The sequence below is a fragment of the Sinohyriopsis cumingii genome, chromosome 8, assembly GCF_028554795.1.
Source record: "Sinohyriopsis cumingii isolate HCF-2022 chromosome 8, ASM2855479v2, whole genome shotgun sequence".
Taxonomy (NCBI): domain Eukaryota; kingdom Metazoa; phylum Mollusca; class Bivalvia; order Unionida; family Unionidae; genus Sinohyriopsis; species Sinohyriopsis cumingii.
Window position 1 is genome coordinate 56,953,618 of NC_142968.1, and position 15,558 is coordinate 56,969,175.

General features: G+C 35.5%; 1 protein-coding gene across 3 annotated transcripts in view; it reads right to left on the reverse strand.

Annotated features, from left to right (window-relative positions):
- The window catches only part of LOC149793585 (bromodomain and WD repeat-containing protein 3-like), a 108,333-nt gene that overhangs the window by 74,220 nt on the left and 18,555 nt on the right, over positions 1–15,558 (reverse strand). For all 3 annotated transcript variants that reach the window (XM_089967545.1, XM_089967544.1, XM_089967543.1), the window contains exons 12-17: positions 12,422–12,578; positions 7,136–7,270; positions 6,058–6,186; positions 5,357–5,582; positions 3,494–3,724; positions 1,829–1,988 (exon numbers count right to left, since the gene is read on the reverse strand). In XM_089967545.1, the coding sequence (XP_089823671.1) occupies positions 1,829–1,988; positions 3,494–3,724; positions 5,357–5,582; positions 6,058–6,186; positions 7,136–7,270; positions 12,422–12,578 (1,038 nt within the window). The remainder of the gene's footprint in view (positions 1–1,828; positions 1,989–3,493; positions 3,725–5,356; positions 5,583–6,057; positions 6,187–7,135; positions 7,271–12,421; positions 12,579–15,558) is intronic.

Below are 15,558 nucleotides of genomic sequence, written 5' to 3' on the forward strand. Positions count from 1 at the left end.
CTGGAACTTCTATATTGAAGGTGGAGGGTATTCCAATTCCAAGTAGTAATAATAATTAATTAAATAAATTTATTGGTACCATAAAGGAATTTCATCATGGAAAAACCGTACTCAATAAACCAAATAGGCCGAATGAGTGATGCTCAAGCAACCTGATTAATCGAAACAGCTCTAACCTAAATGCAAAAGCACTAATAGTTTAACATTACGCTGCTGCAGTAGCACTTGATGTTAATGTATCATGATATAGATGAATTTGTAAAAAGAACACTGAAGAGCTTTATGTCTCTTTAATTAAAAGATACAAGATTTTGCCCTTGTTCTTTGGTTTATTTATGTGTCAGTGACAAAATATCAGACATTATATTTTAGTAAGATATTGTTATGTAAAATACAAGAATAACACTGAATATTTTTTAAAATTACAGATTCAGGTATGAAAATTAATTTACACATTTAAGTCAGTGTGGAAATGAAGCTTCCAGTTGTATGATGCTTTACTAATAAGAGGGCAGACCTAATCTTAAATGTAAAGTCCCGGCTGTATTTATGACTCCCAAATGGAAACATTTTGGGTTTCAGGGGTAAAATAATTAGAAATGGGACAGTTAATAACCATATGCAGATTATGTCAATTGAAAATTATGCAATACACTAAGTTAATAACTGTGAGAATCCTAAGAGGTCTAACAGATTTGTCATAAGGATGTTTATCTGTGTCAAACATGCTCCTAAGGATTTGGATATTGGTACTTGAGGTAGTACATAAGATGGGCAACCACTTATTCATGTACAGATCAAACTTGAGGATTGAACCTGAAGGTATAGTGGTAGCAAGCAAATTACCACTGTGTTATATAGCCTCAAAGAAATATATTATGGGACAAGAGTCAATGACTAGTGAATAGTGAACAACTGAGTTTGAGTTTGAATTTGAATTCTCAAGCAATACAAAAATGGCATTACAGAGGACCTGAAATTAGTCTGCAAGCCATAGATGAGAAAATTTCCATTTTGACTGGTACTTTTCCTAATTTCAAGAGTCCAACTGCAGGTAAAGTTTCTGTTGTTTCCAGTCAGCATTTCATGGGAAGGACTATCAAAGATTCAGCAGGACTACTGTATTTCTCAATCTACTATTTCTTCTCACTACAAATAAATTAATGTTAAATCCTAGACCTGATTACTAAAGTTTCCAATAATGGTTTGATCACACACATTAATGTTTAAACTCATCCCTAATGTTTCATGATTTCTACACCAAACAAGGTTTCTTCAAAACCTTAATTGGGCATACATCCCTGAACCACAAAATCTGACTTGTGAAAACACAAAATTTTAACACAGAATCTTAATAATGTAGCTGACACCATTTTCTTATACAGATATGATGGTGAGACTTATTCATTTAAATCAGGACTTAATGTTCAAAAGTTTATTGGGTAAGTTGTTTACAATTTTAATACCCAAAATAAATCATATAGATTAATTTGTTTCAGTATATTCCTTTTACTGATAACTGCTTTCTTTTTTACTACCACAATTTTATGCACCATTTATGATTTTTGAACTGCTCTCAATCGATTCTTGTAAAAAGATTTAAGATTCTGAAAGCATCTGAAATATTTTTGGACTATATGGAGCACTAGTTATTTGGACTGTGCCATGGACTAGCAGTGTGCCTGTAAAATGACATAAATCAAAATAAAAATCATAAATAAAAAATAAATCATAATTAATAGATGTCTTTAAAATCTTGTTTACTATTGATGCTTAAACAACCATGAAAAGAAGCTATATTAATAAATTCCTCTACAAATTCTTTTACCTGAGAATTCCTGGATCAAGAGGCTTGACTACAATCCTTCGGCTCCAAGCTGCAATATCATGTTGTGTGGCCCTTTGTGAAATGTTTCCAAGCGACTGCCGGACACCTTCTGTCTCTCCCACTCTCCTCATTCCAACCATATGAGCATTTCCTCCAGCCACTGCATACAAACATAAAATTAACTCACAGATCATTGATTACTTTTCTTGGAGAAGTTCACTTAAAATTCTAAAAAAATCTTGATGGTGCTGCTTCTACCACTGGAAAAATTATGCCTATATCTTAAATTATTACATAATTTAAACCTGGTCCAGTTCATTCTACACAAGTATAGATATTACAAGTTTTCCTGAATGTAACTAAGGTCAATATGCAACTAAACCTTTGCATAAACTATTGCAAGCATATGATTATTTTTTTTTATACAGAAAAAGAAATGTTTGGAGATGCTGATCAAAAGGTGATCAAAATAGCAATAATTTAGAATTTAATATTTTCAATGAAATGCCAATGTCGCTGATATAGCGGTCATTGTGGATAGCAGAAAACATTCTTTATTAACCATGTAATTGTTTCAGATTCAATTTCTGACAAGGAAATGAAATTGCCCCAACTGACAATGAAATAACAAAAATCACTGGAACTGCTATTGAAAGGAGAGTGACACATATTCTGTACAATCCAGCACTGATCTCATATCCAATACCAAAGTTTCATTAAAATCTCTTCAGCGGTTCAACATTTATACTACTTACAAGAAAAAAATTCACAGAATCACATTTTTCATTTCTGCGCCATATACTGGATATGGCTATGAAATGTAGCATACCCTCTTTTTATGATAAATATTAGGGCAAAGTTTCATGAAAATCTTTCCAACCATTACAAAGTTAAGGGACTGCTCCGGTTGCCCAGTGGTTAGCATGTCCGCCTCAGATTAGGTAGGTCGTGGATTCAACCCCCCCCTTCCCCAATCATATCAAAGACTTACAAAAATGGTACTAACAGCTGCCTTACTTGCCGCTCAGCATTAAGAGGTTAGTGTTAGGACTGGTTGGCCTGTTGTCAGGATGCTACATGTCTGCGGCATGATGCCCCAGTGCTAAACATCACTATAAACTGTCACACTGCAGACATTGTAGCGATATGACTGAAAAATTGTTAAAGCTACATTAAAAATCCAGATCACATACACACACAAAGTTAAGGACAGACAAGCAAATGTTTGTGGATACACAATGCCCAACTTAAGATATACACAAATGGCATACAAATCCAGTTCAGTCCAGAGCTCCTTGATAAACTGCATTCTTTACACAAACAAATTAACATAAAAATTGCAAGTATACTTCATCAATGTTGCTCAAAAAATAAAATTTTAGTTCCAAGTCATGGAGTAAAATACCTAATGCATTCAGTTCTTATCAGGAGCTCTGCAGATTATCTACTTAAATATAGTTACATGCTAACCAAATTTTACCTGTTAACCTAGTTTTTCATGCTAGCTGGATAAAGGAATGGACATAAGGATGGAAAAAAAGATAAATGGTTAGAAGCAAATATAGATGTCCTGCTGCACTTGCAATGGCTGCAAAACTGCAATATGTTCTACCTACTTTCAATGAACTTGTCTTTTAGTGTACTCTCTGAAACACTGCAGCTCACCTGAGTTTAACCTCTGAACCCTGGGAGAGCCCCCTGGAGGTGGAGGAGAGTGGATTGGTTCTCCTCCCTCTCTTGCTATTCTTTGATCCTGCTGTCGCTGCAGTTCTTGAATCATCTGGTCTATAATGGGTCTGTCCATCACTGCAACATCTTGCTGCTGTTCTCTAGAAATGACTGCCCTGCTTGGTTCTTCCTGGACTGGTTCAATATCCCCAAGAACCTCTTGCTCTCCTATGGGTACATACATTGTGTAGAAGTCATGAAGACAATTACAAATAGAATTATCTCCTTCAGTACAAACTGAAATGGAATTCTGAACATCTTTGTCTGAAAATGAGACTTGGATGTCAATTGATGGATTGATTTACCTCAAATTGGAAATCCTTTGCAATAAAAATATCATAAAGTGATGGAAAAATAAAAGAGCATATATTTGGCTGTTCTCTCCAATTACATTTTATATATATATATATATATATATATATATATATATATATATATATATATATATATATATATATACATACAGAGAGTGAGAGAGAGAGGTCATGCTTAACTTCTCAAACATGTTTAATTTTATATGGTGTGGTGCAGTAATTAACAAGGATAACAAAGTATATGCAATAACTGTTCATATCACTGGCAAAGTTAAATATTTAAATATTTTGTATCCTTATTTTTTGCAGGCTGTATTCTCCATTACATTTCAAAAAACTGATCTCAACCTGACTTCAACATGTTTATTTAACTGTGGCTTTGATAAACTCAACCCTGTATCATGAAAACTTGATGTGTACAAAACTCAAAGTGCCCTCTTCTTGACTGCTACAGTACATACAAAATGTATCGATCCTTTTCAACTCATGCCAATGTAGTCACTAAGGTACACCCACTACTGAATGAAGTCTCCAGGATTACAGGAGTAGTCAGGTCTCAAGACTTGATCGATTTATGACCTGTGTTGTTACCACCTGCAGCAAGTCCTCTAGGGATACAAACATAATCCCCAAACTGGTAAAATAGAGTATATCCTTATGCTCAACAGCATCTACTCCCATCATGAGTAAAATAGAGTAAATAAATACATTTTGTGTACATTTCACTGACCTAGATAAGCTTCAATCATCATATTCAATTTCTAGGACTTGAGCCTGAACCCGAGTTTTGTGGAATACAGTACCTGGTCTTACTGGTTACTACTACATCCTGAGTACACAGATGGACAAAGATATATTGATTGTCAATGACATTGTATAAAAAATTGGATTTACTCTTTAGGAACATACAAATATTAGGATAAATAAATAAGAGAAAAATAAATGTGATTTTCATCTGTCAAAAATCAGACTGAACCAGCATAACCATTTACTGACATCCCAGAATTTTAGCTACCCGTGTTCCTGTCATCTCAAAACTGTTTGATGGCCAGGAAACAAGTTTCCAAATATTTCTATGACTATTCATTACACATACTGCTTATAGCACACATACACAACCCTTCTGCTTGTAAAATTTTATACCATTAATCTTATTCTAAGGAAATCCCTACTGAAAATACAGAGACAGTATTAAGTAAAGAACACTCTACTAGATTCAAATAGTCAAAATTCCACTATCTAAATCTCAGGCCTTCACAAATCAAGTTTAAAAGGCTTATTTATTTATTTATTTACTTCACACTGATTATACAATAAGTTCTTTTGACCTTTATTAAACAATACTGACAACTATACTGTCCAGAGAAATCCTCTGACCTTGGATGGGTGCCCATAACCCTTGTACCTGTGGAATACATGATTGTGTTGCAGAAGTGAAGTTAGTGTACAACAAAGCTATCCAATCCCAAATAAAATACTGCAATACCTTCCTCATTAACAGCCATCTGTGGTACTAGCTGGTCTTCCTTACACCACTCTCTGCCTGGTACAAGCCTCTGTAAGGCAGGGGGATATGGGTTCCCATCAATATCAACAAGGAAGGGAGGAGGCATTAGATGTGGTGCTTGTTGGGTTTGCTCATCGAGAACAAAGTTATTAGCATCCCTGATGAGTGGTCTGTAGTCAGTGTGGAAAAACACTTCTTGAGGGATCTGAAAGAAGTCAAGCGCTACTGAATATGTTCAAGTAACGATTTCTTTTTGCAAAAAACGACATTTTGGTCTGAGCTTAAATTTGTAGATTGGAGAATGGGGTCTTATCTTTGCACTAGAAGACTGTTGTTCATTTGATCAACTGGCTCAATATTTTTGTGGTTTTCATGAACTATGAAACCTAAAGGAACTGGTACATTACAATAAACAGTGAATTCAAAGTGTACGAAAATTTTGTCAAAGGAAATCACATTAAATAAACATGCCACCATCTATGTTAATAATGGCGGTCAGTTATGCCCATGACTGGAAGAACTTCCTGTATGACAGCCTGTGCAGTCAAAGGGTAAAGAAAACTTGAAGCAAACCTGCCATTATTTTTATGTAAAATGTGAAAGAATCTAAACTTTGTGCAAATTCACAAAAATATTAATAGATGTTAGAAAATTCTCATTTAAGGCAAAATCCTACATACCTTCTTGTGTTTTTCGTTGGTGCCAAAGCCATAGAGAATGAGATGTCCATGAGAATCTGTAGCAGCAAAGTTAAGACCATCAGAAGCAAACTTACAATCAAACACTGCCCCATGACCCTGACCTTCAATCTGAAAAAGGAAAACAAATGAACAATGGCTGAACACATTGCAAGTGGAAATACCGAGTACGTTTGCAATAAACCCCATTAACAGCAAAATTTGTTTTCAGAAGAAAAAAATTACAGACTGGAAAAAAATACATACATTATGCAGTCATTTCAATTTAAATCGATACTTTGATATTATAAATAAATTTCATTTATGAGTCTGGTATAAATAGGTTCTTCTGTATCAACAAATGTATACATTACTGAAATTATCTAATGATCAAAACATGTACCAAATATTTCCTTGTTTTATAATTTAATCAGAAAATGTGCTTATTAAAAGATGTGTGTTTGACCTCAAATACAGTATGCAGTGTGCATCTGATTTGAACCTGAATATGTTATACTATTGTCATATAATAATTACCATCAAGCTGGACAGAATCAGACTCTGAATCCGTCAACTCTAAACCTGTGCCACTAAAAATTACAAAGTTTATTCACATGGCCTTTATTTCCCCATTCAGTATAAGAATGAAGTTTTCAGACACCAAGATAGCCATGTTCATGACAAAATTGACAGCTTCTAACTCTAAATTCTCTCTCTCTCTCTCTCTCACACACACACAATGACACACAAAAGGCCATCAGAAAGATTTATTGTCATGATATGCATCAAAAGTGGTAAAGTTGAGAGTATATATAGGATACCAATTTTTAAATACAAATTTCCAGTTTGAATATTTGTCATAAACTGGTTTCAGCACTAAAAAGTTCTTCCATACATAACCTGATTCATCCTTAAATCTAAATTAACATAGCTGATATTCAATTAACTTCTTAAATTCTTTCTCTAGAGAAATTTTAAATAATATTAAATTGTGATACAGAAGACTAAACTGTAGTTCTAAAATTCAACGTATTGTTAATATTATTATTTTATAAACATAATCTGAGCATGTCTATCTTACCATATTGAAAAATCCTTTGACCTTTGACCCACTAATAATGTCCCAAATGAAAACATTTCCATCATGCCCTGCACTGAGCATTATTCGTCTATCAACAGGGCTTGGTTCAAGGACAAACACTTCATCCTCATGAGCCTGGCAAAATCAAGATAAAGAATTCACATAGAGTAAAATTCAGCCTATGAGACTTGACAAAAAATGTATACTATGTCCAGTGTAACTATCAACATATAAGGGATAAAAGTCAAACATCCTACAAAACAATAATTCACAAAGAATTATCTTGCAGTATTGTTCATAAAATTTCTAAGCTCATTTTTAAAAAGTTTATGTATTATCTGCTATAATGATAACTTATTAAATTTTAGTTAGGCACAACTTGATGATCTGAGTTATTTTAGGTACACAATGCCTGTGTTGCAATGGGGTTTGTCTGATAATGACCATTAAGGGAGGAATTGGTGGTGTGGTAGGATGATGTAATGTCAAATTACAAGGCTTAGTCAAGGCTAACACTTGGATAGGAGTGTTGTACATGTACTTTGAAATTGAGAGGCATACAGGGAATTATGCAAGAGACTGTTATTAGCCTCTTACTCGCTGTCTTCATGTCTTCATGGGATTTGTTGGAGGATCGTTGGGGGGGGGGGGGGCATGAGCTGGATTATTTTTACTGGTTGGCATCGCCAGCAGAATTCAGAGAGCCAACCAAATTCAATAATCTTATGTAACATTGCATGATCATATAGAGTACCATGTGATCAGTGACTTTTCTGGTTTTCAAAGATAGAGAGTTTCACTTCTCTGGCTCTTCAAAGGTACAGACAAGGGATTTAGAGTCTCAGCATCAAACTTTTCTTATGGATTGTGCTGGATTTGAATCTGGTGATTTTCCATATTGTGCAAACAGACTTTCTGCTCATCTTCCCGATTCTGTGCCGTAAAAGTCGAGTCAACCCTCTTGCTCGCCATCAATGGCCAATTATAACGTGACATTACCAGAGAACTGGTCTCTGCCAAACTTAGACAAGAACTTTCTAGTCAAGTCATTCATTTAAGCCAGAGATTAACAAAATCTCATCAATTCATTTGTTCAGGGAATATAGCAGCAACAGTGTTAATGATAATCAACCAATTCTTGAAACAGACAATTTTGCCCATGCGCAACTGGAAGTGCAGTCAACACATCCTAATGTTTCGACAGTGACCCAATTGTTGAGGACAGTATTGACTTGCGAAATACTCTGGCTTTTATTATCTGAAAGTGTTTCACACCTTGACTGACTCTAGGTATATTGGCATGAGGGAAGCACAGACCAATCTGACATGCTATTCTTTAGGACAAGCAGAATCATTGCCACCAGATATTCCCATCATGGACAACAATGCAGCACTAGGGGAAGACAACTTCCATCCCTTCAGTGACAGCTGCAATATATGAAGCAGAATCCTTGCCATTCATGGACAGTGCATAAGAATCTTCGCTAACGAATTCAAGAATGTTGCACAGATTCCTCCAGCTCTCACCTTATGCAGAGGAAATCCCAGTACAGGTCCCAGAACTACTGACATTAACGACTGGGAGTAATAAAATTGTCCATTATGGTAAAAAGTGCTCTTTAACCATGTTACATGGAAGCATACAGGTTCATTTGGAAACACTGTATTGATTTTTTTCAACTACTTTAAAACTCCACAGCACTATCCTTTTTTTCAAGTACCAGTTTGGCAATTTTCATTTCATATCTTGTTGAAAAACCCTATGCAGTATCTACCACAGCTACCTATGTCTCAGCTATTGGCTATGTAAAGAAACTGAACAACATCCACGATCCAATCAATTCCTTTCTTTTCAAAAACTTCATAAACATTTGCTGCAGACTACCACTGATTAGTGTATTCTACAAAAAACTTGTTCTACTCCTGCCTAGATTCACTCACAATGCCATCCGTGTGGCTCTATTTAAGTCTATGTTTCTCCTTGCACTTCATGCATTCTTGCAGTTAGGGGTAATGACAGACAACCTGGATGCAGAAACTCAACTTCAGTTCTCTCGGATTCAGATCAGTGACGATGGTTTAGTTGTCGAGTTTACACATTACAAACACTCCAAGGGTACCCCTTTTGCCTAAGTGTCATGCCCCAAAAAGCACAAGACCAATGCCATGATCATGTGCTGCATCACTATTTACAACTACTGGGTGGCATTTGGGACCACTCTTCCTTACCTCTTGTGGGTGGGATTTTCCCTTAACTAGGCAGGAGTTCAACCAAGCCTTGAGCACGTCGCTCGTGCTATGAGGTTTTAATTCTCAATTATACAAAACTCATACTTTAGGATTAGGGCAGCATCAGGGTGCTAAGCAATATCTATCAGACAGTATTATTCGGGTCTTGGATAGGTTGCAGTCATATTCCTTTGAGAAATATATCTGCCTGAGTGATAAAATTTCCAGTTTGTAACTGTGCTGACTTCAAGTCATTTTGCACATCACCAAAGCACTTCCTACTGCCAAATTCTGCTTTTCAGCTTTTCTTCCTTCAGGTCTTGCGGATGCACAGACTGATACAGACATCCAATTCATATGGACAATGTACTTCATATGGAAAGCACTTCACTTCATATGGGTACATGCAAGACGTGACCATCTTACAAAACATCATTCCTCCACTGGCATTCTGTGACAGGGAAATACAAACATTTTGGATAGAATGTGCACAGCTCGGCAGTCTCATGGGTGCACAGACCAATACAGCCGTCCACATCATATGGCACTGCTCTTCATATGGGTTCACTGAAGGCATGACCATCTTACAACACATCATTCTTCCACTGTCATTCAGTGACATGGAATACAAACTTTTCTGGATATTGTGTGCCATTCTGACACAAAACGTGCAGGATTGGTGGAGTTAATGGGGAAATCAGTGGACCAAGAAAAGATTTCTGGCAAACTGTGACAATTCTGCAACTGCTGAAATCATTTACAAAGGCCGATCCAAAATAAATCTTATAATGAAATATGTTCAAAGACTAACATGGTGTGCTGCCAAAGGACAATTCGTTATTCAGGCATGCCATATATCTGGTAGGGATAACCTTATAGCTGATGCTCTTTCTCGATTTCAGAATGAAACGTTCTGGCTCTTGGTGCCCCAAGCAGATCAAACTCCAGCTGTGTGCCCCCTCCCCCCCGCTTCCTTTCTGCTCAGGAATAGTTGTGTACATACATTTAGTATCATAAGCTTTGGACACCAGTCCTTCTGAATGGATTGTCACATCCCAAATTGGCATCCTCTTGGGGGCTTTCATTTGATGTATTTTAATATCAAATTCATTTAAGCATTTTTCCCCAATTGGATACTCATAAGCTATACTAATAACATAAAGGTCACGTTTTTTTTTACAGTTTTAAATAGGAAAAATATAAGAATACTTTTTTCATACTGGGATCAGCCTAGCTCTATCCCATGAATATGGGATCAACCCAAAATACATTCTTATGTGGGGATCAGCCAAGCATAGATTTAGTTTAGATGGGATCAGCCCAAAATACATTAACATGCTGAGATCAGCCTAGCACACAGTCAACTTAAGCTGGGATCAGTCCAGAATACACTTGAATGCTTGGATCAGCTTAGAACAGATTTTACTTGAGCTGGGATCAGCTTAGCACAGTTTACAGAAGCTGGGATCAGCCCAGATTACACTTTAATGCTGGGATCAGCCTAGCACCAATTATTCTTGAGCTGGGATCAGCCCAGAATACACAGTACTACTGGGATCAGTCTAGCATAGATTTACTTGAAGAATGGATCAGCTCAGAATATACTCAAATGTTGGGATCAGCCTGGCACAGATTTTACTTGAGCTGGGATCAGCCTAGCACCAATTCTACTTGAGATGGGATCAGCCCAGAATACAATGTAATGCTGGGATCAGCCTAGCACTGATTGGGAATCAGTCTTTTACATTCAGAATCTAGCCCATGAATACCCCCATAGAGAGAGCCAAATATTTTTAAATATTTAAATTAAGTATTGATGTCTATTTAGTTATGAAATTGTTGCAAAATATTGGTAATAAAGAATAGTGGCATGTTTGAGAGAAAGGGAGAGAGTGAGTGAGAGAAAAAGATGAAAACATACTCATATATCCTACATTTTTTTACAATGCATACATTAAATCATTTCTCATACAATTCAGTATTGTTTTGTTGTGCAAATTGTGCTTTTGGTGCTGATGCTAAATATGTATTGTCAGCTATTGCACTTAAGGGTACAGCACATGGTGCATTCTTATGCACTTGAATCTGGTTTACAGTGTTCAAGAGTTTGATGAAAAATTTGGATAGATCAACAAATTTAAATAGCAATGTACATATTTACGTCTTAATTCATCCCAGTGATTACAAATATTAAATATGATTCAATTTTAAACAAGGTGTTCGAAGTCTTCTTGATAATGAGAACCACAGACTGACTTTACATAAATGTTTTAAATGGTGGGTATTTTGATCTACTGGTACAACTCATATTGGAACTTGAAAGGGGAGTATAAATTTTATGCAAGATCATGGATTATAATCAATGATGCTACCGAATTTGCAACAAACAAATCATTCAAATATTGTTGGTACTTCTATAAGTGATTTAAAAAAACTTCTTTCTTGCATGTTAGAGTTGGAATAAAAGTTCTTTCACATACAGAACAGTAAGTACCAATTTTTAGCTCAAATTTCAAAACAACTGACTTTATATCTAACATTCTTCTGTTGAAATAAAAAAAAATTCTCTTAGGTTTTTGATAAGATTGAAACTTTCTTTCCGAGCAATTCTAGACAAAATAAGTCCAGAATATGTTACAAATCAGAACGAAAAATAAAATCAATATTGACTTTCAAGGCAAATGCATATGCATATTTTTTTAATGTGTTCAAACATATTGCTTTCCATATTGGATCATTTGAAAATAGATGCCGCATTTTAACTTTGAACCAAATTTTAGTTTATGGAGAGGGGAGGGCAGACTTATACCATATATACTTGCTTAGAAGTGGAGTCCAACTATAAGCAACAATGACCCTGCCAGCTTGTTCTGGGTCTCTGCAGTTGGACCCAATTAATAAGCAAATACATATTTATGTTATTTCCTGTTAAAACATACAAATTTTCCAATTTCTCCTTACTTGAAGTACACAATTTAACACACTCATGATGGGTGTTATTAAAAATAATTTTGTCATTCTGTACCCTGAGCTCAGAGTATAACTGGCTGCTAATACCTTGAGAATATGGAGCAGTTTTCCATTGGAAGCATCCCAAACTCTGAGAGACAAGTCATTGACAGCTGTCACTACAAGTTTGTCATCAATATTCCAGCCCACCATGGTGACCTTCAGTTTGGTTGATTTGTTCTCTTCTGGCTCATTGGTTTTTGTACTATTAGAGAAAAGAAAATACCATTAAATAAATAGCAAGTGAAAAACATGTACAGTAGTCCCCTTTTTTATACAGCCATGCCTTCTGCACCAGGAAAGTGGCCTTATAAGACAGGTGACCTTTCCAGAGGGGGACTAAATTTTTTTGAGAGAAGTATATGTAATGTACACAGTAAGAAAGCTATATATGTCAAACATTTAATATCTACATTTAAAAGTAACATTAATTATTAAAAGGTTCTTCTTGTCTTACAAATAGAATTATTTCAACTGAACATACATTAATCATAATAAATCCTATTCTTGATGTAAGCGTGAAATGTGAGTGTGGTACTGTTGTCATGCACAAAGCAAAACCATTAAAAAATGCCATTAAATCCTGGAATACATATAATTCTCTTTTCTAGCTCCATTTTCCCACTGCTGCTGAAGATTTTCCTTTATCTGTTATGATGTTGTTTATTTGCATCATTTCAACATAAAATTGTTCGGCAAGCTCATCCACCCATGCCTTCAAGTCAAATAAATGACTTTTTAAAAAATATGTCTCTGTTCACATGATATGTTAACATTTTGTAATGATTTATTCCTATGTTGCTATGTATTGCAATTTAATTATGCAGCTGAAACCTTTGTGGAGTGGATGAAATGCCTTCTTTATAAATGAAGCGATACATTTACTCTCATATGATTTTTGGTGTTTGTCTGGTACCCTTTTTGTTCAAGGTTAATCTTTGTGTGTGTTAAGCCACAAAATCTATATTTAGCCTATGCTGACCATGCTGTGATCTTGACAATTACATCTGGTTGTAATCATCAAAGAGAAGAACTCTACACCTGTGTGAAACCCAAAACTGTCGAGCCAATTTCCTGTAAATGTCAGATTTAAAGATAATGATATAATATTAATCCTAGTGTTACATGTACTTTATCAAACACTTTCAGTAATGGAAACCTGAAATTGGGAGATGGGTACTGGTAGAGATAATCTGACTGCTCACCTTATCATATGAATTAATTATTGGTACAGGACACATTTAAAATAAAATGTAACTGCTTGTGAGGGAACATTTGACAGTTTTATGCTACTATGCTGGCCACTGGTCATGTTAGAGGGGTGGCCATTCTTAAGGAGTACTTTTGAACACAAAGTCATTGGTACCAAGGGATTCTGGCTGTAAAAAGCAGGTGGCCACTGGTCAGGAGGGCTGTTCAAGAGAGGGACTGTACTGTATACAACTTCTTTCTCCTAAGAAGGACTTGTATGTTTACTGGAAATTTTCAGATTTTGTTTTTCATTTACTGTATTTTCAAAATGTGATAAACAGCAGATGTAACTTTTGGAAATATTGCAAGTACATGAGCTGTAGTTATTTTCTTGACTTTTTGCTAGAAAAAATTAAGACTGAGTAAGTATGATGTCATCCATTGATGGTGGCATCAATTCAGAGTTGAACTTTTTGCACATGGCAATGTTAACAATTTCAGAGAAAGCATTGTTCAATGTCCATCCTAAGACTGCGCTGACATCAGACTTCTTGTTTAGTGATTGTCTGGGCTGCAAACACCAGACCTACCAGATTCAAATCTTTTTTTTGTGAAGCTACATCTTGTAGATAGAAGCTGAGACGGTTGACTCTGCATGCCAACCAGCTGTACCTATTAATTATGTCTCAGATCAACATGTTCCATTGAACATGAGGCTTTGTCAATATGTGCATCTTCTGGTGACCATTCTGATCTTTTCCAACTTTCTTGTCATGCCATAAAAAATGAGTAGACAGACTATTGAGAGGTCATACACAGCATAAAGCTATAAGATGAAAGGGCAGTAACTCCAACAGAAAGCGTGGGAGTAAAGTAATGTGCCAATATGCCCATCTTCAGGTGCTGACCACAATATTTATCAAGTTTCAAGGGATGTCATCAAAAACTGGGATAGTAAAACTGCACTAACAAGATTTTGTAATACAGTGCATTATGCTACATCACAAAGGTGTAATAACTTTAACATATATGATGGGATCAATGTGACTTGTTGACATGCACTTGTTCAGGTGATGATCATAATATTTACCAACCTCAAAGACAATCCTTATAAACATCTGCATGGCTATTCTCTCTAACAACATTATCACACACAGCATTAAACAAGTAGCCAATATGATGAGACCAAAGTCAATATGTACATCTTCAGGTGATGATAATATTTACCAACTTTTATGACTATTTATCAAAAGTGGTGGTACTAACTGCACCCCTACTTCTGTCAAGGCATGTGTATATATAGCCCAAGTGGAAATTTCTTCGTTATTTAAAATACTGAGCAATCACGAGGAATAACAATACAATAACATCAGTAACAGTAAAAATGTGCTTCATTTATCATGTTGGTAAGATCCTGAAAAGCACGGAATTGTTTCTGAAAAAGATATTGACCAAAATCCCTTCGGCTTTTTATGTGTTTGGTTTCTTGATTATTTTCTTTCCTGCATTTAGAGGTACTAATTTGGTTACAAATTCTGAAGAGTGCCAAAAAGAGGGGTGAGGGGAAAATCTGCTTTATACGAGACAGGATTTGAAGAAAAACAAACAACACTATTACTTGGACATCTCTACAATTTAAACCTTGTATGTACTTTGTCCATTTAAAAGATTTTTAAAAACAATGTACCACCCAGATCAATGGGAGTTAGAAAAGACAATTAACCTGTACTTCGATTCTGTGTCATGATTTGCTACCAATACTGCACCAAATGTGTAATTTGTTACTGTATATAAATTAAGTAAACATTAACAAATCTGGAAGTAACTTTTTTCCCCTAAACAAATAGGTATATATATATATTGTAGAATTACTGATTTCAGAGAGCTTAATTCACTGAAATGTGAAAGGTACACTTTGGCTGTTTAAAGTATTGTACTAACCAGGGACAACCAGTCTGGGAAAAACGCAAAAAATGAACATGGAATGATCTTCA